Here is a 22,825-nt window from a genome sequence, read left to right on the forward strand (position 1 = left end):
GTGGCCAGGCTCATGCCTATAATCCCAGCACTTTGGGAGGCTGAGGTGGGGGGATCACGAGGTCAGGAGTTTGAGACCAGCCTGGCCAACGTAGTGAAACCCTGTCTCTACTAAAAATACAAAAAAAAAAATTAGCTGGGCGTGGTGGCAGGTGCCTGTAATTCTAGCTACTCAGGAGGCTGAGACAGGAGAATTACTTGAACCCAAGAGGCAGAGGTTGCAGTGAGCTGAGATCATGCCGTTGCACTCCAGCTCCATCGACAGTGGGAGACTCCGTCTCAAAACAAACAAACGAACAAACAAAACAAAATACTGTGTTTGTGTATTACGTGTCTTGCTTGCTGAGTTTTTAGTACTCAAGGCTCAAAGTGAGTTCTACTTTAAGGGTTAGTGAGGTCGATCACTCACTCAAGGCCCCATGGCCGTAAGTGGGGCAGCAGGGTGTTAACTGAATCTCCTGGGAGCAGTCTCAGCCGCCAGCCTGGAGGCAGCAGCGTGATTTCCTTCTGTCAGATCCTCGTGCTCTCAGATGGAGAAAGGAAACCTGACTCATCACCGGCTGCTAAGTTGCTATCAGGTCCTCTGGGGCTTGGGCCCAGGGGCTCTTTCTCTCCCAGCTGTGTTCTCACCAATGTGCTGCTTCTTCTGCAGGTCGGGAAAGAGGTTAAAGAAGACCCGCAAGTATGATATCATCACCACTCCAGCCGAGCGAGTAGAAATGGCGCCGCTGAACGAAGAGGATGATGACGATGAGGACTCCACAGTGTTCGACATCAAATACAGGTACAGGGTGGGACGGAGGCCTCCTCCTCGGTCTCGGACATTGAGTTGGTGGGACCTCAAGGCCAGCTGTGGTGTCCATGTGTTCTTGTTTTTTGGTTAAGCCTTGGGCCCTGGGGTGTTCTGCACATGGAGAGACCTCCTCTGATCTTGTATGAGTCCGTTTTCATGCTGCTAATAAAGACATACCTGGGACTGGGTTGTTTATAAAGGAAAGAGGTTTAATTGACTCGCAGTTCCACAGGGCTGTGGAGGCCTCACAATCATGGCAGAAGGCAAGGAGGAGCAAAGTGACATCTTAGATGGATGATGGCAGGCAAGAGAGCTTGTGAAGGGGAGCTCCCCCTTATAAAACCATCAGATCTTGTGAGACTTAGTCACTGTCAGGACGAGAACAGCATGGGAAGACCTGTCCCCATGATTCAGTTACCTACTGGGTTCCTCCCACAGCATGTGGGAATTGTGGGAGCCACAATTCAAGATGAGATTTGGGTGGAGACACAGACAAACCGTATTAGATCCTTTCCTAGAACACAAAGCACCCAGAAACCTGGCAGAGAAATGCTTATTTCTTTTCCCAAATGAGAACATGAAGTCACCTTTAAAGAAGGAAAAGGAGGGTTGTGCTTCAGGCAACAAGCTAGTTGCCCACTGCTTGCAGGGGGTCCAGCTACTAGCTGTGTGTGCTACACACTGGGCACCCAAACAGCAACTTCTCTTTCAGCCTTGCTTACGTCAATAGCTGAGGACCTGGGTGGTTGGGTGGCTGGCATTCCTGCTTGGATGGAGTTTACCGATGAGCTCTAAAAGCAGGTGTGTTTCCTAAAGATTTTCTCTAGGGAAGTCAGAATGACTTTGTGACTTTAGGATTATAGTGTGGGTTTTCAGATTATTTTGGGATGTACTTTTAATATGTGACCTTCTTAATGGAAGAGCTGAGGATGAGCATAGTTTTGAGACGGGGTGCAAAGACCCAGAGAAGGGGCGTTGCTTGGCCAAGGTCCCAGTTAGTAGTAAAAGTGGAGCAGAAATCCAGGCTGGTCCCTATCTGGGCTCCCCAGTTCTGTGGCTTCTGCCTGTCTGGGAAGGCAAGCCTTCCACCGTTCCTCAGCACAGCCTTGGCCATCCTTGGCCCTTCTGCATAAATGAGTTGTCAGGTTCAACAAGATGGTGTTTGGGATTTTGATTGGAGCTGATCAATTTAGGGAGAATCAGCACTTTTACATTGACTTTTCCAATTCATGAGTATGGAAGGATTTTCCATTTATTAGGTGTTTAAAAAATGTCTTTCAGTACTTTCAAAAATTTATGTATAAATGTTTTGTACATTTTTGTTAGATATATTCTCATAGGTGTCTTACAGTTTGATATGTATATTTTTTACTTTAAAGTACTGTTTTATTTACACTCATGTCTGAAAAAAATGACTGTATTATAATGTTTATGTACATATTGGTTTTGGAAGCTGAGTTTGTTAGTGAATCATGCCAAAATCTTATAAAGAACTTGAAAGCATTAAAACTGATTGGTTATGGATAGCAGAGTGGGAGAAAAATCCCACTGGCTATAATTTGCATTTTAGGCAAAGGGGCAGCACCCTTTGAAAAGAATCAAATCAATTAGTAATATTTATCCATACCACAGAATAATACACAGTTAGCCCTCTGGACCTGAGGATTCCACATCTGCAGGTTCAACCAACCATAAATTGAAAATATTTGGGGTTGGGCATAGTGGCTCATGCTTTTAATCCCAGCATTTTGAGAGGCTGACGAGTGCAGTTCTCTTGAGCTCTGGAGTTTGAGACCAGCCTGGACCACATGGTGAAAACACAGGTCTACAAAAAAAAAAATTAAAAAAATTAGCCAGGCATGGTGGTGCATGCCTGTAGTCCCAGCTACTTGGGAGGCTGAGATGGGAGGATCATTGGGGCCTGAGAGGTCAATGCTGCAGTGAGCCGTGAGCATGCCACTGCACTCCAGCCTGGGCAACAGAGCAAGACCCTGTCTCAAAAAAAAAAAAAAAAAAAAGAAAAAATTTTGGGAAAAACAATACAATAATGAAAATAATACAAATTCAAAAAACAATGTAGTATAAGAACTATTTACATTGTATTAGGTATTAGGACTATCTAGAGATGATTTAGAGTATACTAGAGAATGTGCATAGGATACATGCAAATCATACACCATTTTATTTAAAAGACGAGCATCTGTGGATTTTATCTTTGCGGGAGGTCTGGGAACCACTTCTCTGAGGATACCAAGGGATGATTGTATACATAGGAAAGTTAGTGATTGTGTTGATTTTATCACTATGCCATTTTATTTGTCTCACATTCAGTACAAAGTAGTAAAATATAATGTGAAGAAAACCATGTCCTCATTACCATTCGCAGTCAAGAGTCTGCTTCCTCCTGCAGAGCGGGGCACTGTACAGTAGGGAGCACTTAGTGGTTCGAGTGGATCAATGTACTGTTTTGATTCTGAGCCACTGAACAGCATCTCATCAATCTTTGGTGACTGAACTAACTCCATGGGAACCATGATAGACGGAACCATTTTCGTGGTGTCTCCACATCCCACTAAATAAGAGAAGACCCTAAACAAGGAAATATAGCAATCAATCTGCTCAGAAATTCTCTATATAGACTGTTTACTAGAAGGTGGGGAAAAGGGGCCTTTCCCCGCATGCATAGACGTCAGTATTATTGTGGCCCAGTTGCTGGATTGATACTGTGTCTGGTATAATGAAGATAAGGCACGCATTAAAACTAGTGTCAGATTAAGAAACTTCCACAGCTTGTCTCTGTTCTTCAAATAATGGAGCGAGTTCCTTTTCTGGACTGACAATGAGTACCATATTGGCATTGCTGCTGGCAGTGAAACTCACCACTAAACATAAACAATTAAATTGAACCACCTGACTTTTTAATGATCGCCACTCTAACTGGCATGAGATGGTATCTCAGTGTGGCTTTGACTTGCGTTTCTCTAATGACCAGTGATAGGAATGCTTTTACACTGTTGGTTGAGTGTAAATTAGTTCAACCATTGTGGAAGACAGTGTGGTGATTCCTCAAGGATCTAGAACTAGAAATAACATTTGACCCAGCAATCTCATTACTGGGTATATACCTAAAGGATATAATATAATCATTTTACTATAAAGACACATGCACACGTATGTTTATTGTGGCACTGTTCGCAGTAGCAAAGACTTAGAACCAACCCAAATGCCCATCAAAGATAGACTGAATAAAGAAAATGTAGCCATAAAAAAGGATGAGTTCGTGTCATTTGCAGGGACATGGATGACCCTGAAAACTATCATTCTCAGCAACGTAACAGAACAGAAAACCAAACACTGCATGTTCTCACTCATAAGTGGGAGTTGAACGATGAGAACACATGGACACAGGGAGGGGAACGTCACACGCTGGGGCTTGTCAGGGGGTGGGGGGCTAGGGAAGGGACAGCATTAGGAGAAACACCTAATGTAGATGACTGGTTGATGGGTACAGCAAACCACCATGGCACGTGTATACCTATGTAACAGACCTGCACGTTCTGCACATGTACCCCAGAATTTAAAAGTATAATAAAGAAAAGAAATATTTTGAGACAATGAAAATAAGTAATATTTATTGAAAAAAGAATTGAACCACCTGGTAGGTGTTAAAGTTAACAGACAAGTCCTAGTTTGGTTTCTGAACATCCAGGTTAGCTTGCTGGCTGGCGTGTTGCAAGGGCAAAAGTGAGACACCTGGTTCCAGCGTGCTCTGGGGCATTTTCAGCGGCAGCTTTAATGATGTGCATTTCATCTCTGACACAGCCATAGCACAGGGCCTTTCAACTCTTGGTGGTTTTTAATACATGAATTGTGTTAGCTCCCTGAAGCACCTTAGCAGTGTCTTCTCTGCCCCTATTCCGAGCAGAAATCCCTCTGCATTGGTTTCCCACTCCAGACCATCGGCCGTATAAAGCGCCCCTTTGTCCCACTGACCAATCTCCATGCCTGGGTTTCCACTTCTGGGGCTGCCAGGTTCTCTCTGCTGTCATTTTGAGGACAGTGTCAAAAACAGATTTCTCTGCAAACTGCCACCTCATGGTTCATGACTTTGTCTCTGATGTCTTTGAAAAAATATCATTTTAAAACTTTTTGTTTATGGCAGTCATTTTTTTTAAAGATATTGATTTAAAAAAAATTCAGCAACCTTGCTAAACTTTTATTAATTCTTGTAGGATAAATGTGGAATCCTTGGGTTTTCTGTGTAGACATGTCATCTGAGACTAAGAAGAGTCCCTGTGCCTGCTCCCAAGTCCTTAAACATTTTCTCTCTTTTTTTGCCTTTTGGTACTCTTGGCCACGAAGTCATTGTTAAACAGGAGTGATGCCACTTCTGACACCAGGCAGGGCGAGGTGGCTCATGCCTGTAATCCTAGCACTTTAGGAGGCGGAGGCTGGAGGATCACCTGAGGTCAGGAGTTTGAGACCAGCCTAGTCAACATGGTGAAAACCCATCTCTACTAAAAATACAAAGAATTAGCCAGGAGTGGTGACAGGTGCCTGTAATCCCAGCTACTTGGGAGACTGGGGCAGGAGAATTGCTTGAATCAGGGAGGTGGAGGCTGCAGTGAGCCGAGATCTCACCATTGCAGTTTAGCCTGGGCAATGAGAGTGAAACTCTGTCTCAAAAAAAAAAAAAAAAGTGATGATAACAGGCATCCTGTCTTATTATTGATGTTAAAGGGCATGCTTTCAATATTTCACCACTTAGAATAGTGTTTGCTGGAGAATTTTTGTGGATTTCTTCCTCCATCAGGAAGTTCCCCTCTATTCTTCATTTGCGGATGCTAAATCCTATTAGATGCTTTTCTAGCTCTATTGAGAAGTTCAGACCTTTTCCTTTAATCTGTTACAGTGGCACATTTATATTCATTAATTTTCTTTTTTTTTTTTTGACAGAGTCCTGCTCTGTTGCCCAGGCTGGAGTGCAATGGCATGATCTCGGCTCAGTGCAACCTCCACCTCCTGAGTTAAAGCAATTCTTGTGCATCAGCCCCCCGAGTGGCTGGGACTACAGGCATGTACCACCATGCTTGGCTTTTTTTTTTTTTTTTTTAACTAGAGACGGGGTTTTGCCATGTTGGCCAGGCTGGTCTTGGAACTCCTGACCTCAGGTAATCCATCCACTTCGGGCTCCCAAACTGCTGGGATTACAGGCATGAGCCACCATGCCTGTCGATATATTCATTAATTTTCTAATATTAAATCAACTTAGCATTCCTGAGATAGAAGAGGGCATGTTGGGCTGCATTCCATTTGCTAAGGTTTTTGTTTAGGGCTTTCTTGTGTCTCCTAAGGGCTGAGGTCTGACCTATCATTTTCCTATTTTGTATTATCCTTGTCAGGCTTTGGTAAAAGTTTTACTAGCCTCTTCAAATGAATTGGGGCATGCTCCTTATTTGCCTTTTCTCTGGAAGAGGGCATATCATATCGGACCCATTTAATTCCTAAATGTTTAGCACAGCGTGCTAAAACTGGCTGGGCCTGTTGCTTTCTTTGTGCAGTAATTAAAAAAAAAAACTATTGATGTTTAATTATTTGAATAGTTACAGGATAATGTAGTCTTTATTTCTTTTTTGGGTCAGTTTTGATTGGTTGATTTTTTTCTGGGATTTTTGGCCTTTTCATCTAAATTTTCGAATGTGCTGTCTTAAAGTTGTTCACAACATCCTCTTGTTAGCTTTTAAATCTTTATAACATGGGCAGGCATGTTCCCCTTTCCATTCTTTATTTTTATTTTTGAGACAGGGTCTCGCTCTCTTACCCAGGCTGAAGTGCAGTGGTGTGATCTCAGCCTCCTGCAGCCTTGACCCCTTGGGCTCAAGCCGTCCTCCTGACTCAGCCCCCCAGGTAGCTGGAACTGCAGGTGCACACCACCACGCCCAACCAATTTTTGTATTTTTTGTAGAGACTAGGTTTTGCCATGTTGCCCAGGCTGGTCTCAAACTCCTGAGCCCAGGTCATCTGCCCACCTCTGCCTCCCACAGTGCTGGGATTACAGGATATGAGCCAATGCACCCAATATCTAATATCCAATTTCTGCTTCCCTTCCTTAAGAAGTTTGTGCTGTTTGTGGTTGAAATAAAATCAGAATGTGAGTGAATTTGGAGGTGAGTCACTAGACACAACCACTGCAGTCCTCAGGCCTAAAGACAACTGCCTGTTTAGAAAGACTAAGTGGTACTGGCTTTTCTTATGATAGAGGTAAGCTTAAGTTGTAGAAAGTACGGGTAATAAACAGGAAAGATACAATTACCTATAATCCACTACTTAACAGTAACCACTAGAGTGTGTGTGAGTACATATTTGTGGAGTTTTCTTCTTTATAGAAATAAGACTGTATTATACATGCTGTGTTGGCACATTTTTCTACCCAAACAAGGAATCATGAGCAACTTTTTGGGTCAATAGTGGTGAAGGAGCAAAGATTTTAAGACGCTGCATGTCTGGCTTAGTGCTTTGTGAACTTCTTGTCTGCGCATGGCTAATCTGTTCACAGGTACTTGTGTTTCCCACTTAGACGTAACTCAGGCAAATGTTTTGGTTCTCTCTAGGAAACAGACTACATTTAAATCACATGAATCATGTCTTTGGGGTATTTTATGATTGAGTGGAAAGAGAAAAATCATGTTTTTGGCACCAGGGCAGTAAGGCAGTAACGCAGTAACCTGCCTCTTATTTCCCAGGTAGCTCTCTGATAACATCTTGTGACTTTGAGCCTGTGCCTATCAGCCAGGCTTGTTTTCTCAAAGTTTTCAGCCAGGTAGGAAATGATGAGGAAGAAGAATACAGCCAGGATGGGAGGTAAGACCTCCAGTACTTACGGCCAGAGTTTGGGGAGGGAGGGAGGGAGTTCTACAGAAATGAGTCTCTAACTCTGTACTTAAAAAGGCTAATTAGAAGGGAGAAATGATAGCTAACCGGGGTACAGGAGGGCCCTGGGATTTTGAAACAGTTCTATCTTTCAGGAGGCATTTGGGTTTCGGCAGCATGTGTTTTGAGCTTGGTTGGCCTAGTGTGCAGTTGTGCGGATGCTCTGGGCCTCAGCGCATTCCCAGTTTATTACAGGAGGCTTTCGTTACACCCTCTAGGTGTCCCCCAGGACGAGACAGATGCACGCTCTTCCTCCCGTGTGTGTGGCAGGCGGCCCAGCAGCTGTGACAGGCGCAGCCCAAAGGCACACTGCTGGGAGAACGCGCTGCTCCTGCCAGTCCTGCCTCTCAGCCAAGAGGGAGGTCCCTGTCCCCACTTCTTATGTGTGGAAAAGATGTGGCCCCGTGGGGGTGTGGATGTGCATTCTAGAAATCCCTGCCTCCCACCCTGTTGTGGGTAGACTTCCTTCGGGAGTATAATTAGAAACCCACGAGATTTCCGCTGTAATGCTGAGGGCTTTGGCTGGTGTCTTGTCTTGGAAACAAAGGGCATTTTTGTGCAGTTTGCAGCATGAGGCCTCTGCAGGGTAGGCAGGGAGTACGGGAAGACAGACGTGGCCTACTACCTGGGAGCTCTGAGTCCCCATGGATGCCCGCATGGCAGTTGCAAAGCATGCTCAAAGCAGTGACTTCTTGCAGCTGCTTCTACTTACTGAGGACGCCTGCATGGCTGGGCACCCTGTGCTTCCTCGGATGAGAGGGTGAGAGGCTGAACTGTTAAGGAGCATTGGTAGATGGACGGCTGCTTGGGCGGTGGGTATGGAATCCCTGGGCATCATGAGCTGCTGAGGCCTGGAAGGAGCCAGAGACGAGCCAGTGACTGGCAGGCTAACTGTCCCTGAAACAGCATTGGAAGAAGAGTCTGAATAAACTGTCAGTCCTCTTCCTTGCAGAGTGCAGAGCGTATGTGATAAAAACGGGCACCTCACAGAGCATTTCTGTTTGTTTGGAAAGCGATATTGGCAGCCTGTGGGCAGTTTTCAGTTAAGGTGTGGTGCTGAAAGCCAGGGCACTTTAACAATTCTTGAGTCTATGTCTGTGAGGATGGAGCCTATGTGAACAGGAATCTGAATCACACAAAAAGGAAAGAGAAAGAAAAAGGAAGGAAGGAAGGACGGATGGACGGACAACACAAATAATCCTAAGTATCAATGCTTTTGCAAAAGCAAACCATGTATTTCAGATGTTCTTTTCTTGTGTGTCCCTGGATGGAAGCAGATCTGCTAGGGGCTCCACTGACACATGGCAGTGGTGTCCGCATGCCTCTCTATCTCAGACATGCTCTCAGACAGGTTGACCTCCTCCCTCTGGCTTCTCCGTTGTTCATTCCTGAGGCGGCTGCATCCTCTTCCCAGGGTGTCCTTGCTGGCTGCACTGAGAGGTCAGCTGCCAGGGTGCTGGACGCCACTGACAGGTACTGGCCCAGGTGCTCCTGTGTTGAGGGCCATTTCGCCTGCCAGACAAGCTTCTTGTAAAATGTGGGCCAGATGCAAGTTGGGACATGTCACTCTTGTTGTATGGGATGGTTCTAATCCGGTGTCATCCTCAGCATGGTGGGAAATCTGAACAAGCCTGGGCTGTGGCAGCTAAATATGCCTTCCCTTCTTGCAGAGATTTTGGTGGGGGTGGTGGTCAGCATTGATTCTTTCTGATTTACCTTAATGAGGAAGCAGGAATGTCACTAGCAATTTGGCGGTTCTGGTGGATGAGAAGGGGGCTGAGAGAGGCCTCTTGGAAATCTCTGCTCGTCACCTAGTGCATGTCTAGTTGGTTGATAATTCCCTTCACCATGTGAGCAGGCTGGGTAAACCTGGCGCTGCCCTCGAGGAGCCTGTGTTGATAGTGGGAGACAGTGGGAGTGTGGCCACTTCTTTTTTTTTTTTTGAGATGTAGTCTCGCTTTTGTTGCCCAGGCTGGAGTGCAGTGACGTGATCTTGGCTCACTGCAACCTCCGCCTCAGGGTTCAAGTGATTCTCCTGCCTCAGCCTCCTGAGTAGCTGGGACTACAGGTGAGTGCGCCACCACACCTGGCTAATTTTTTGTATTTTTAGTAGAGACGGGGTTTCACTCTGTTAGCTAGGATGGTCTCAATCTCCTGACCTCGTGATCCGCCCGCCTCAGTCTCTCAAAGTGCTGGGATTACAGGCATGAACCACCACGCCTGGCCTTTTTTTTTTTTGGAGAGAGTCTCACTCTGTCGTCCAGGCTGGAGTACAGTGGTGGGATCTCGGCTCACTGCAACCTCCGCCTCCTGGGTTCAAGCAGTTCTCCTGCCTCAGCCTTCCAGGTAGCTGGGATTAAACACCACCTGGCTAACTTTTGTGTTTTTAGTAGGGATGAGGTTTCACTATGTTGGCCAGGCTAGTCTCGAACTACTGACATCAAGTGATCTGCTTGCCTCGGCCTCCCAAAGTGCTGGGATTACAGGTGTGAGCCACCGTACCTGGCCAAACATGGCCACTTCGAAAGAGCACCTGGCAAGCATCCTCGCAGAGGAAGGAGCAGGGTCCTCAAGAGAACCAGGAAGTGTGCCCACAGTGGCTCAACAGGCAGGGAGGAGTGAGGGCACTCCAGGGAGAAGTGCCAGCAGGTGCAGGCACAGGGCAGTTTGAGCCAGCATAGGGATACCGGGTGAGTGGCAGCTTTGAGCCTCTTCCCCCAATCCCCTCCTTGGGGGAACCCCATAGCTTCCAGCCCAGAGATGGCCACAGGGCAACAGCTAGATGACATTGAGATAGCCAGGACTTTACAGCCAGCCTCCTCTGTAGACAGCCTGTCCCCATCCACTGTCCCTGGCGTATTGTTCCTGAGTCCCAGTCACCCCAGAGGGCCTGAAAGACCAGCCAACTACATGGCTGAAACTTGGGGTGTGGCTCTGTCACCTTCTGGAGGGACCTGGAGAGCTAGCTGCTCCCCGTGGAGGTGCCTGAAGGATTCTGCTATGAGCAGGGCTCCCTACCCTGTGTACATGTGGGCGTTTCTGAAGCACACAGATGTAGACAGCAACCTGGGGTGTGAGGCTGAGGGCAGAGAACCTGATAGGGGATCCGTGTAAGATTCAGAGCAGTCCTGGAGGACACTCCTTTAGCACAGCTAAACAGAGTTTGCGCCTGCACTGATTCTGCTGGCTGCTTTTCCCAGAGTCCGCAGGCTTGCTGTGGTCAGTTCTGCTCTGGTGCAGCTGTGGAGATTGGGCCCCTTCCCTCTGCTCCGATTCTTGGTCTTTGAAATCTTCACTGCTCCTCCCCAGTCCCTGTGCCCCCAACCCCTCATCCTTGACAGTGACCTTGCAGCGGGACACAGAGGAAGGCCCGATAGTAGAGTCAGACCTGGTAGGACCCTTAACTTTGGGGGTCATCAGTCCCTTCCTCTTTGTGGTGGGGGTGAGTGCTTGGGCTCTGAGATGTCAGTTTGTGGGGTTAGGTCCCCCACTCCCAAACCCAGAGAAGGGGCCGGGGGCCGATGTAAGAAAGCCAGCCTCCTGCACAACTTGGACATGGCTGCTGGGGATTTATTTTTTTCCTTTCTCTAGTCTGTTGAGTAGAGGACTTTTGTGGCTAATATGAAGACTCTCTTTCTCTCTCTCTCTCTCTTTATCTCTCTCTCTCTCTATCTATCTGTCTATCTGAGACAGGGTCTCGCTCTGTTACCCAGGCTGGAGTGCAGTGGCAAGGTCTTGGCTCACTTGTAGCCTCAACCTCCCGGGTGATCTTCCCACTCAGCCTCTTGTGTAGCTAGGACTACAGGCACACCGCACCATGCCCAGCTAATTTTTGTAGTTTTTGTAGAGACAAGGTCTCATTATGTTGCCTAGGTTGGTCTCAAACTACCGGATTCCAGTGATCCTTCTGCCTTGGCCTCCCAAAGTACTGGGATTACAGGCGTGACCCACCATGTCTGGCTTATGTTTTCTCTCTCTCTCTCCTTTTTTTTTGAGAGATGGAGTCTTGCTCTGTCGCCGGGCTGGAGTGCAGTAGCATGATATCGGCTTACTGCAACCTCTGCCTCCCAGGATCAAGCAATTCTGCCTCAGCCTCCCGAGTAGTGGGGACTACAGGCATGTACCACCATGCCCAGCTAATTTTTGTATTTTCAGTAGAGACAGGGTTTCACCATGTCGGCCAGGATGGTCTCAATCTCTTGACCTTGTGATTCACCCGCCTTGGCCTCCCAAAGTGCTGGAATTATAGGTGTGAGCCATTGTGCCTGGCCTATGTTTTGTCTTTAAATAACTTTTTATTTTGAAAAAAAAAAATTAAACTTAATGCCAAAATGAAAATAGTGTAGGGAACACCCTTATACCTTTAACCCACGTTTTCCTGTTAACATTTTTTGCCTATTTGCTTTCTGATTGATCTGTGTATATATGTATGTGTGTACATACAAAAGGTTTTTACTGAACTGTTGGAGGGTAAGTTATATATATCGTGACCCTTTCCTGCAAATAAGTATGTATTTCCTAAAAATAGGATGTTTACAACTTCTAGTAAGTAGCTACTTGATACAGTAATATATTTGGTATCATATTACGACAAGTTCATTATTTTGTCAATTCTATTAAATCCTTGTTATTTTTGCTTATGTGATTATATAATGCCCATAAACATCAAGAGATGGTGGCGGCATCTTTCACTGGTCAGATTTTCCCTCCTTTTCTAAGTCCCTTTAGACAATGTCTTGAGCAGATTCAGTTTTTTTTGAGTTGTGCTCTGTCTCCCAGGCTGGAGTGCAGTGGTGTGATCTCAGCTCACTGCAGCCTCCGCCTCCTGGGTTCAAGTGAGTCTCATGCCTCAGCCTCCTGAATAGCTGGGATTACAGGCATGTATCACACGCCTGGCTAATTTTTGTATTTTCAGTAGAGACAGGGTTTCACCATGTTGGCCAGGCTGGTCTTGAACCCCTGACCTCAAGTGATCTGCCCATCTTCACCTCTCAAAGTGCTAGGATTATAGGCATGAGCCACTGTGCCCAGACACAGATTCAGTTTTTAAACTTATATCTTGTACTTCTTATGTTGTCTGAGACTATGGTGTGGACCTGGGCAGTTTAAAGGTAAGGAAACTCAGACGTGGGTTTTGTCTCACAAGCTCCTAGTCTAAGCAAGAGACCAACACTAATCAGATACATAAACCAGGAGTCAGCAAACTGTGGCCCGTGGGTCAAATCCAGCCCCCTGCCTGTTTATGCACAGCTCAAGGGCCAAGAATGATTTTCATATTTTAATGGTTGAAAAAGAACCAAGGGAAGAATACTATTTTATGACATGAGAAAGTTATATGCAATTTAAATTTCAGCGTCTGTAAATAAGGTTTTACTGGAATGCAGCCATGGCTGAGCGTTTCTTGCTGTCTGTGGCTGCTGTTCCACCACAACGACAGGTTGAGGAGTTGTCACCGCCACTGTGGGACCTGCAGGGCTTAAAACAGTTCCTCTCTGGGCTGGGTGCAGTGGCTCATGCCTGTAATCCCAGCACTTGGGGAGGCTGGGGCAGGTGGATCACAAGGTCAGGAGTTTGAGACCAGCCTCGTCAATAATGGTGAAACCCTGTCTCTACTAAAAAATATAAAAATTAGCCGGGTGTGGTCACAGGTGCCTATAGTCCCAGCTACTTGGGAGGCTGAGGCAGGAGGATCACTTGAACCCAGGAGGCAGAGGTTGCAGTGATCCAAGATGATGCCACTGCACTCCAGCCTGGGTGACAGAGTGAGACTTCGTCTCAAAAATGTGTGTGTGTGTGTGTGTGTGTGTGTGTATTTCCTCTCTGGACTGTTGCAGAAAGTTTTCCAACCCCTGGTGTAAACACCCTGGAAGTGCTAGGAAGGAGAAAGAGGTTGTGTTCTAGGGGGTCTGTGTGGGGAGCTGGGGGAGGGGTCCTTAGTTGGGAGCTGAGGGGAGGGAGGGGGTTTGCTGGAAGAGTGGAGTGTGCCTTCTAGACAGCACGCTCAAAGGTCCTGTGGCTGGGGAGCGTGGCCTTTTCAAGGGCTGAAAGGTGAGGGATGGAGATGTTAGGGCGGGGGCCGGGCAGGGGCAGGGCTCTGCCAGAAGGGGCTGACTCTTGTCCTTCCCTTTCTTTTAGGTAAAACCTGTTTCCCAGCCTGTTGGCATCCTGTGGAAAGTTGGTCAGCGGCAGCCTGGGGTGTGAAGGACCTGGAAGCCCTCTGGCACGTCAGAGGTGTTGAAACCAAAACAAACGTTATGTATAAAACCCCGGCTCCATCGGCTCCGTCATGGGTGTTGGGCGTCTGCCTGGAGTGTCACCAGCAAACTCGTTTCCACGTCACCACAGCAGAGTTGCTTCTGCCACCCTTTGGGTACCCCTTTAAAGTGTCCCCCACTTCTACTCCCCGCTAGAGAGGCTTTGTGCCTTGCTAAGGAGCAAAGGGTAGAAACATGTTGATTTTCAAAAAGTTTTCTTTTGTAAAGACAATTATTGACAATAGTGAAAGAGATCAAGAGGATGAAGAATCTAAACAAACAAAAAAGATGCCCACTGTTATTTAGAGTTTCTGACATTCTTCTCTGCAGCGTGTACGCATTGGCCCCCATCTGACTCTTTGCTGTCTTTTTGGCTGGGTCAGGTCCTAGCCTCATTCTGGCATTACCTGTGTCAGAGTTTAAGGTGGACGTGCTTAGAGCTGTCAGCCCCTTCCAGTCCTGGACATCTGTGGCTCCTTTTCTTTCTTTTTTTTTTTTTTTTAAAAAAAAGGTTCAGCAGAAATCAGTATGGCTAGTTCACAAAGAATTTCCAGTATCAGGGAAAACTGTGTGTGTATGTGTGCACGTGCACGTGATGCCTATAAAAGTTGCTCCTCTGAAGGGAAAGTGCTAGGCAGCTTCTGGTTAGTAACATTCTTTGTGCTTTTTTGTTGTTTCTCTGCTCTGTCACTGTTCCGTGTTGTTTGCCTTAGAAATGTAATTTTAAAAAACCACGGTGGTAATTTAAATGAATGGTGATTCGGCTGGCTGGAAAAAAGCATATGTTAGGGAACTGTATTTAGGTCAGTCTAGACCGGGCTGGACTAGAAACCCACTTGGACTCAGGAGGCCCCACAGGACGCTGGGAAGGCAGAGGTTCAGGCGAAATGGCTCCCTCCTAGCTGGTGAAGTGAGGACTCGCCTGTGACACTACTTGGAGATCTGTGCTGGCTTCTGCAGACAGGGCCTTGGGCTGATGTCTCAGATTGATGGAGGCCTCGGACTAGCGGTGTTCCCAGGCTAGCGGTGACTGGCTGTAACAAAGATGCTTCTTTTCAAGTCTATTAGCAGTGCTTTCTGGACCCTGGGATCTTGCTCTCTCTAGAAAGGTGTTTTTTATTTTTAAATTTTTTATCCCCCCCACCTTTTTTCCTGGCATTGCTCCAGGGTTTATGGTGTTTGCTTGTTGATCGTCCTGCTCTCTGTTTTTGGATGAGAAGTCCAGCCTTTCCCGACGCACCTTCGTCTTCAGGTTTCCCAGTTTTCTGAGACGGGTGGGGATATGTGGGAAGGGGCGTGGGAGCTCCGTGGCCCCCACCTGCTGGGAAGGCAGACTGGCCTCCGAAGGAAAGCGCAGAGCCCATGGGAAGCCCCCAGTGAGGATGGCGCAGCCGGCTCACCGCACACAGCTTTGCCAGCCGCGGGAGCCTGCGTGTAGTCTCTGCTCCCTTCATCTCACCTTCTTTGTAGACTTTTCTTCTCCGTTTTTGCCCGTCTGTTTGCCAGAGGGGTGGGACTGGCAGCAGAACAGCCGTGCCTGCTTTATCTCTCCTCTCCACGGTGTACTCAGGCCTGGGCGGTGACTCACGGAGGCCCGGACACCTCGCAGCTGTTCACCCCTTAACCTTTGAACTGGAACTGCTGGCTCACTCGGGGTTTTCCACAACGGGAGCCGAATCCCACGGGCAAGCTGGATTCCTCGGCCTGACGTGGAATGCCGGGCTCCGACTGCCAGGTGCTCGCTGCTGGTCCTGGCAGAAGTGGCGGCTGCTGAGAGTGACCTTGCAAATCCTTGCTGGAGCCTCAGTGCTCCAGGCTCTCCAATAAAAACCCTTTAGACACCAACCATGTGTACCTCGGGCTTGTATGTTTTCTGTGGTGCAGGCCAGCGAGGTTGCCTTTTGTGAAGAGGGACACGGGCCCAAGGCTGAGGAGGTGGGTGGGGGTGGGAGCTGGGTGGGAGGTGTCTGGATCCTGGTGATTTAGAGAAAGGTTTGGAAATGAAAAAGGCTTTGGGGAGGAGGGGCATGCATGCTGTTTTTACATCTACATACACAATTTACATTTACATTATACAATTGCAGGCTCACTGGCTCATTTGCTGGAAGCTCACTCCTTGGCTAGGACATACTGAGCCCTGATTGTTTCTGGAGAATCTTGGGGCATCTCCAGAGAAGATAGAATCAATCACATAAAAAGCTGCTAGCTTATTACTGCCTCATACCTGGCTGGCTTCGCGCTTTCTGTGGGTAAGCTGGGGATGCCTCTGGGCCAGGGTTCGCAGCAAGGTGAGCAAAAGCCACAGGAAAAGCCGTTCCAACTGGTGCCCTTGGATGTCACCAAGAAGCTGGGGGTGTGATCTGTATCCCTCCTCCGTGAGGATCTGCTCCTGTGCCTGGTCTTCTCTACCACCATTGCAGTGACTGGGGTTCTCCAGGGTAGCTGTTTCTCCAAACAGCCGCATGGGAAGCCAGCCCTGGAGAGTGGGTTTCTCCATCATCTCAGTCTTCTCAGAGGGTATCTTCCACTGGGCACCCATCCTGTAAGCTTGGCTTGTTCAGACGCCCGGGGACAAGCCAGCCTGACAGGGAGGAGTGTGTTCCGGCATCCGCAGCGATCTCTGCATGGCGGAGGGTCAGCTGGTGCTGCCACTTGCCTTTTGGCTTTGAAGATTCTGTTGAGGCTTCATCCCCACCTTGCCCTCTTCTACAAAATCTGTCTCCCCTGCAGTGCCGTGGAACACCTTGGGAAGCCAGTCAAAGTCGCTAACATCAAAGCCCCTCCCTCTACTGCCTGCATCTCCTGAGTTGTATGGTTATTCTTACACCATGCGGGGATGGGGGATGCTTTATGAGGACATGGCACATTATCCTCAAAGGACCCTTGATGCAGTCATAAGTTTGTGTTCCATGCTTGTCCCTTTGGTGAGATTCTTGGGTGTTGGAATCATTTTAAGGGAATCAGGGGAAATTACCCAGAAGAACAGGGTCTGTAGGAGAAGAGGGATAGGAGGTGCATCAGTGACCCAAACTTGCCGGTAAGATTTGGCAACTGAAGCCATTTAAAGAGACTGGCAGCCAGGCACAGTGGCTCATGCCTGTAACCCCAGCACTTTGGGAGGCTGAGGTGGGTGGATCACCTGAAGTCAGGAGTTTGAAACCAGCCTGGCCAACATGATGAAATGCTGCCTCTACTAAAAATACAAAAATTAGCCAGGCCTGGTGGTGGGCACCTGTAATCCCTGCTACTCAGGAGGCTGAGGCAGCAGAATCACCTGAACCCAGGAGATGGAGGTTGCGGTGAGCTGAGATTGCGCCATTGCATTCCAGCCTGGGCAAGGAGAGAAACTCCATCTCAAAAAAGAAGAAAAGAGAGATTGGCATCTTGGTGTTGCCAGTTTCTGAAGAGCGAAGGGGAGAGAAGGGTTATGTTACAAGCATCACCACCAAAAAAGTCTCAGAGGACTGCGACTCAGCAGAGGGGAGAGCCGTAGGAAGGTCTTCGGGGATGAGGCCGGGCTGCCTCCCCAGCCACTCACCTTCCCTGCATGCGCTTCTTGTAGCAGCGTCATGAGTTCGCATGTCCAGGTGTTGCTTGCATTGTAACCCCAGCTCCCTGTGCCTGCCTGTGCCTCCTGTATTTGGGTTAGATGTTTTCTTATGCAAATAAATGATTTAATCTTCTCAGGGTGAGGGGCGAGCTCCAGGAACCTGGAAGGTGTCCACTCCAGCACCTTTAGTGCAGGAAAAGGATCTGCCCCATAAGGCCCCCAGGCGGCTCCTGTTGACAGGTGCGAGCCGGCGCTTCCCACCAGTCTGGCGGAGCCACAGTTGCTTGTGGTTTTCATTTATCAGAGAATTCCAGAACACCTGATGTGGACTCAGTGTACACAGCATACCACTTGTGAAAACAGAGTTTGTTTTCCATTGTTTTCAAGAACCAAATAGACGTGGCTGTTCCGGGTGGCTGTCACGGGTGGCTGTCACGGGCCTCTCCCTGCCTTGCTACCTGAATCTTCTTGGGTCTACCAAGTACCTGGGTGTGACTGTCATTGCAAAGTGCCTCAAAATCTGCTGGTATTTCTTGTTACGCTGAGTTAGTTTATCAGCAAGCTCATTTTCCCGGGGATGGGTTTTTTTTGGTGAGTCAAGTTGAGGTGGACGGGAACACAACAGGCTCTTGTGTGCCTGTTGGCAAAGCAGGTGGCCCGCAGTCTCTAGTGTAAACGTCTCAGTGGCTGATCTGGCCTGGGGTGCTGTGAACAGGCTTCCTGTGGTGAGCAGCTAAGAGTGTTGTGAATGAATTATCCCCAGAGTCTGCAAGACAACCAGCCAGGTGATGCTGTGTGTGGTAGAAAGAGGAGTCGGATGCAGACAGATAGGCACCTGTTTCCCAGCCTCACTGCTCACTCGCAAGCCATGTGATCTTGACCCCACTTTACCCTTCTGTGCTATAGAAACACACCTCTTTGGTTATCGTGATCATTAAAATATGCAGTTTAGCCAAATATCTGCTGCAGGTGCCTGGCACCACCAGTACCACCGGGAATGGTCACCACCACCAGCACCACCTCCACCACTAATAGTTTTTGAGTTCTTCCTGGGTGTGTTACGAGGTCGTGGGATGGGATGGGGCTCAGCTCCCTACCCCGATAAGATGTGCCTGAGGTTCTTGGCCTCTCTTTGCCCCAGGAATGGGGAAGAGGGCCCTGGCAGTGCAGTGAGCTTACCGTTCATTCAAATATTGGACCAAAGAGTTTTGCAAATAAGCGATTTATTAGGCAGAGAGAGAAAAAAAAGGAGAGAGAGAGAGAGAGAGCTCCCACGCTGCTGTGGGAGGGGGATCCGGATGGGATATCCACATAGGTAGAGAGGGAGAGATGGCTCCCATGTTGTTGTGGGAGGGGATCCCAGAGAGGGAAATCCATGCAGGTAAGGTGCAGCCGAGTTTTAACTTTGAAGTTATTCCTGCCCCATTCATGTTCTTGTTCAATGAGAGTTCTTTCAAACTACCTCTGGAGTGATTGATCTTCGACTCTGATGCTGGATTGGCTGTCCAGCCTAGAACAGAGGCCCTTTCTCCCAGAGCTTTTTGAGGTCTTTTTAAACAAAGGAGCACACCTGAAATTTTACCTAGCTCGCACGGGGGCAAGTTAGACAAAGAACTCTAGGTTCCCAGATGGGAAGGTGGATGGAGGCATGGCACTGGGAAGTTCTTGCCTTTGAAATCACACCCCTTGTGGACCCAGGAAGAGAAGTTAATATAGTCCCACAGATGCCAGGGGTCTTTGCACACGCACTTCCTTATTCAGTCCTGAAGGGCATCCTTTAGACAGGTGTTATTCCTTGAAGACACTGACCATTTCCATAAGCCCAGGCCTGTTTCCGCAGAATCATATTCACCTCCCTGACTCTCCATAAGAAAGGAAACATCTTCTGTTTGCCCAGCACTTCATCCTCCTTTGAGTCCTGCCAGCAAGGTGGTGAGGTAGGTGATTGTCTTCATTTTGTACACACAGGGATGGGTCTAGGAAGGTCAGTCATGGCACAGGGTCACATGGTTTATAAGGGGCAGGTCTTGGACCACTAGTCTCCTGCCTTTTCCCTGAAGGGAAGAGGAGGGGACTTTCCTTTTGAGACCAAAACCGATCACACTTGGGATAGCACAAGATGTCGGCTTTGGACCAAAGAGACAAGGTTATATGTTTCATGGGGCACCCACTCTGGCTGTGGCTCCCAGTGGGGGAAGAGGTCTGCAGATCCTCCCTTTTCTATAATTCTCTGCCCAGATGCCCCTTTGCTAGCCTCCAGAGCCTGCACTGGGTTCATCTTCCCTAGGGCCCCTTGTTTGCCGCATGCCTTGGCTGAGACACGGACGTGGATGGAGCTCAAGCATGAAGCCCAGGGTGTCCACACTCCTGTGCGAGGCCCCTTGTTACGGTGACCAGATGGGGATGGCAAGAGAAGGGGAATGGGCTGCAGGCCAGGGGCCTCTGCTGATGTCCTGACCTGAGCCCAGCAGATGTTAGGAGCAGGTCAGCTAACCAGGGACCTGACTTGGGCTGTGTGTTCGATTTCCATTTTTAGTTGTGCCCTCATCACCAAAGAGCCCACTCCCAGTGCCTGTGATGTTATGATGAACCATCAGCCAAATTGGAGTCTGATTCTGGGGGATTTTCTACATCTCCTCTTTTTTCTTTTCAAGATGTAGAGGTGTGCTTTGGGGTCACCACTGTTCCAAGGTCACACTGTTTTTCTTGGTGATGGCTCTGTTCCTGCTTTGTAAGGTTGTGAGACCGTTTCTTGGTTCGGCCAGCCTTGACATCAGCTCTCATGATGTGCTGCTCTCACTTTTCCTCTTAATTCCCTCAAGGTCTTGGTAAACGTCAGTGTACTTTTCTCTCTTGCCTTCAGTTGGAATCACCATCCATGGAAAATAATTATTGGAAAGGTTTTGGAATAGAAAGCAAAGAACAGCAGATTTGTGTAAGCACCACATAAAGTGACTAATGACATGGAATAAATAACCTCTGTTTCATTTGAAGTCTACTCCAGGGCAGTCTGTACTTCCTGGCAAATCAATCTCTTTCTATCCACTGTTCGTTCACACACTGGTGGAGTGGCAGTGTCCCTTTGCTGAGGTGCTGAAATGCCCAGCTGCCCCAGGAGGCGGTGGGAGGGTTGAATGAGATAAGGCACACACAGTGGGTGCTCGATGAGTGGGTGTCATCTTGTTATACATCCAGCAGGTTTTCTGAGAGCCACAGGGCGTGATGCTGGGGCCTGCTAGACTGCAAAGGTGGATGAGGCACACTCCTGACTCATAAGACTGTAGGTGTAGGAGGGAGATGAGGTTTGCACACAGAGCACAGAGTGGCCACTATCTGCTTTACTGAGGCATCCCAGCAACCAAGAGCATCAGCTGCTATTTGCTGAGCTTTTAATATGTTCCTGGCAGCACTGCATTGAGAACTGTACATACATTATAAAGACACTCATTTGCGTAGTAAGACTAGCTTGGACTCTGGAGCCAGACTCCCTGGGCTGGAATCCTGGTTCTAACATTTACCACTTGTGTGGCCTTGGGCACATCTCTTAACCTCTCTGTGATACCCTCATTTTATCTGTAAAGGGAAATAACAGCAGCCCCTACCTCATCTGGGTATTGTGAATTGGATGTTTTAATGTCTTCGAAGCACCACTAGGCACACAGCTCAAACGCGTTAATGTGTCCGGCAACAGTGCAGAGTAGCTTCTCTGTTATGATGTTCACTTGTCAAGCTAGGAAACCAAGGCTTTGGTAATAAATGCACCCAGATCCCTGGCTAGCAGTGGTCTGTCTGCTGCTTAGAGGCCTGGCTGCTACGCACAGTGCTACGTTGCCACCCAGTGCTGGGACTTGGCTTGGAGGCCTGGGTGCTACGCACAGTGCTACATTGCCATCCAGTGCTGGGACTTGGCTTGGAGGCCTGGGTGCTATGCACAGTGCTACATTGCCACCCAGTGCTGGGACTTGGCTTGGAGGCCTGGGTGCTATGCACAGTGCTACATTGCCATCCTGTGCTGGGACTTGGCTTGGAGGCCTGGGTGCTACGCACAGTGCTACATTGCCATCCAGTGCTGGGACTTGGCTTGGAGGCCTGGGTGCTATGCACAGTGCTACATTGCCATCCAGTGCTGGGACTTGGCTTGGAGGCCTGGGTACTATGCACAGTTCCACATTGCCACCCAGTGCTAGGACTTGGCCTAAGGTCAGGGCCAGCCTTGTATAAGGGTGGGCACTGATCCCAACCAGGTTCCTCGGCTCTAGGACCTGCAAGAGCTACCAAGTTCTATGGGACTGCAGAGGCCGAGAGAGTGCTGAGATGTGGGGGTCCCCTGAGGCTGTTCTGTTTCTTGGGGGCAAGAAGTTGGTGGTGACTGGTGCTTGGGAGAGTGGGGCCCATGGATGTATCCCTGGATAGAGGAGAAGACGATGGAGATAGAGAGGAGGCCGCAGAAGGGCTTTTTGTTTACATGCATAATCTGGCTCCTTTCTCTTCTCTTCTCTTCTTCTCTTCTCTCCTCTTCTCTTCTCTTCTTCCCTCCCTCCCTCTTTGGAGACAGGGTCTTGCTCTGTCACCCAGTGGCATGATCATGGTTCACTGCAGCCTTGATGTCCTGGGCTCATGCGATCCTCCCACCTCAGCCTCCCAAGTAGCTGGGACTACGGTCTGTCACTATACCCGGTAATTTTTAACTTTTTTTTGTAGAGACATCTTACTGTGTTACCCAGGCAGGCATCACACTCCTGAGCTCAAGTGATCCTCTTGCCTGGGCCTCCCAAAGTGTGGGGATTACAGGCATGAGCCCCCGGACTGGTGACAATAGCCCTTTCTTAAAAGCAGAATGAATTCAGCTTCAGGGAAGCAAAGTCGGGCTGGATATAATATTATACCCAGTAGAATGTCTGTTTCCCTCTGAGACCTCCCTCTTGCCACCCTTATTATGGGCACTTTAGAGGTGGCAACTCTGAGTGACACAGGCCCACTGTCTTAGGGTTACTGTCAATGTCCCCACTGCTGCTGTCATCTTCCCTAAGGGGAGCTCCTGTGCCTTAGATGTGGAGGTCTTCTTTAGATTTGTGGGGCGCCTTGATTCCAAATAGTCCCATTTCTTTAGTGAGCATTCGGGAACCTGTTGGATCGTGTGTCCCAATGTTGGTTCAACACGTGACCACTTTGATAGACATGAACTAATTCCAGTGTCTTGTAGATTCATTAGCTAAAAATAGGACTTGGAGTTAGAAGAAACCATTTCACATGGAGTTAAATCAAATAGCAGAGTTTTGATAAAAAGTGTATTATAGCT

The 22,825-nt window shown here is 48.3% G+C and overlaps 1 protein-coding gene across 2 annotated transcripts in view; it reads left to right on the plus strand.

The window, feature by feature from the left end:
• Nucleotides 1–22,825, plus strand: part of FAM174B (family with sequence similarity 174 member B) — a 57,127-nt gene that overhangs the window by 24,855 nt on the left and 9,447 nt on the right. The window contains exons 2-3 of one of the 2 annotated variants that reach the window (XM_012438734.2): nt 652–783; nt 13,858–15,821. In XM_012438734.2, coding sequence (XP_012294157.1) covers nt 652–783; nt 13,858–13,861 — 136 coding nt within the window. In that variant the 3' untranslated portion in view covers nt 13,862–15,821. Of the gene's footprint in view, nt 1–651; nt 784–13,857; nt 15,822–22,825 lie in introns of those variants that run through there. The other variant, XR_010342640.1, reaches the window with a different exon arrangement.

Source organism: Aotus nancymaae, unplaced genomic scaffold (assembly GCF_030222135.1).
Source record: "Aotus nancymaae isolate 86718 unplaced genomic scaffold, 86718_ANA_hifiasm-v0.15.2.pri h1tg000014l, whole genome shotgun sequence".
Taxonomy (NCBI): domain Eukaryota; kingdom Metazoa; phylum Chordata; class Mammalia; order Primates; family Aotidae; genus Aotus; species Aotus nancymaae.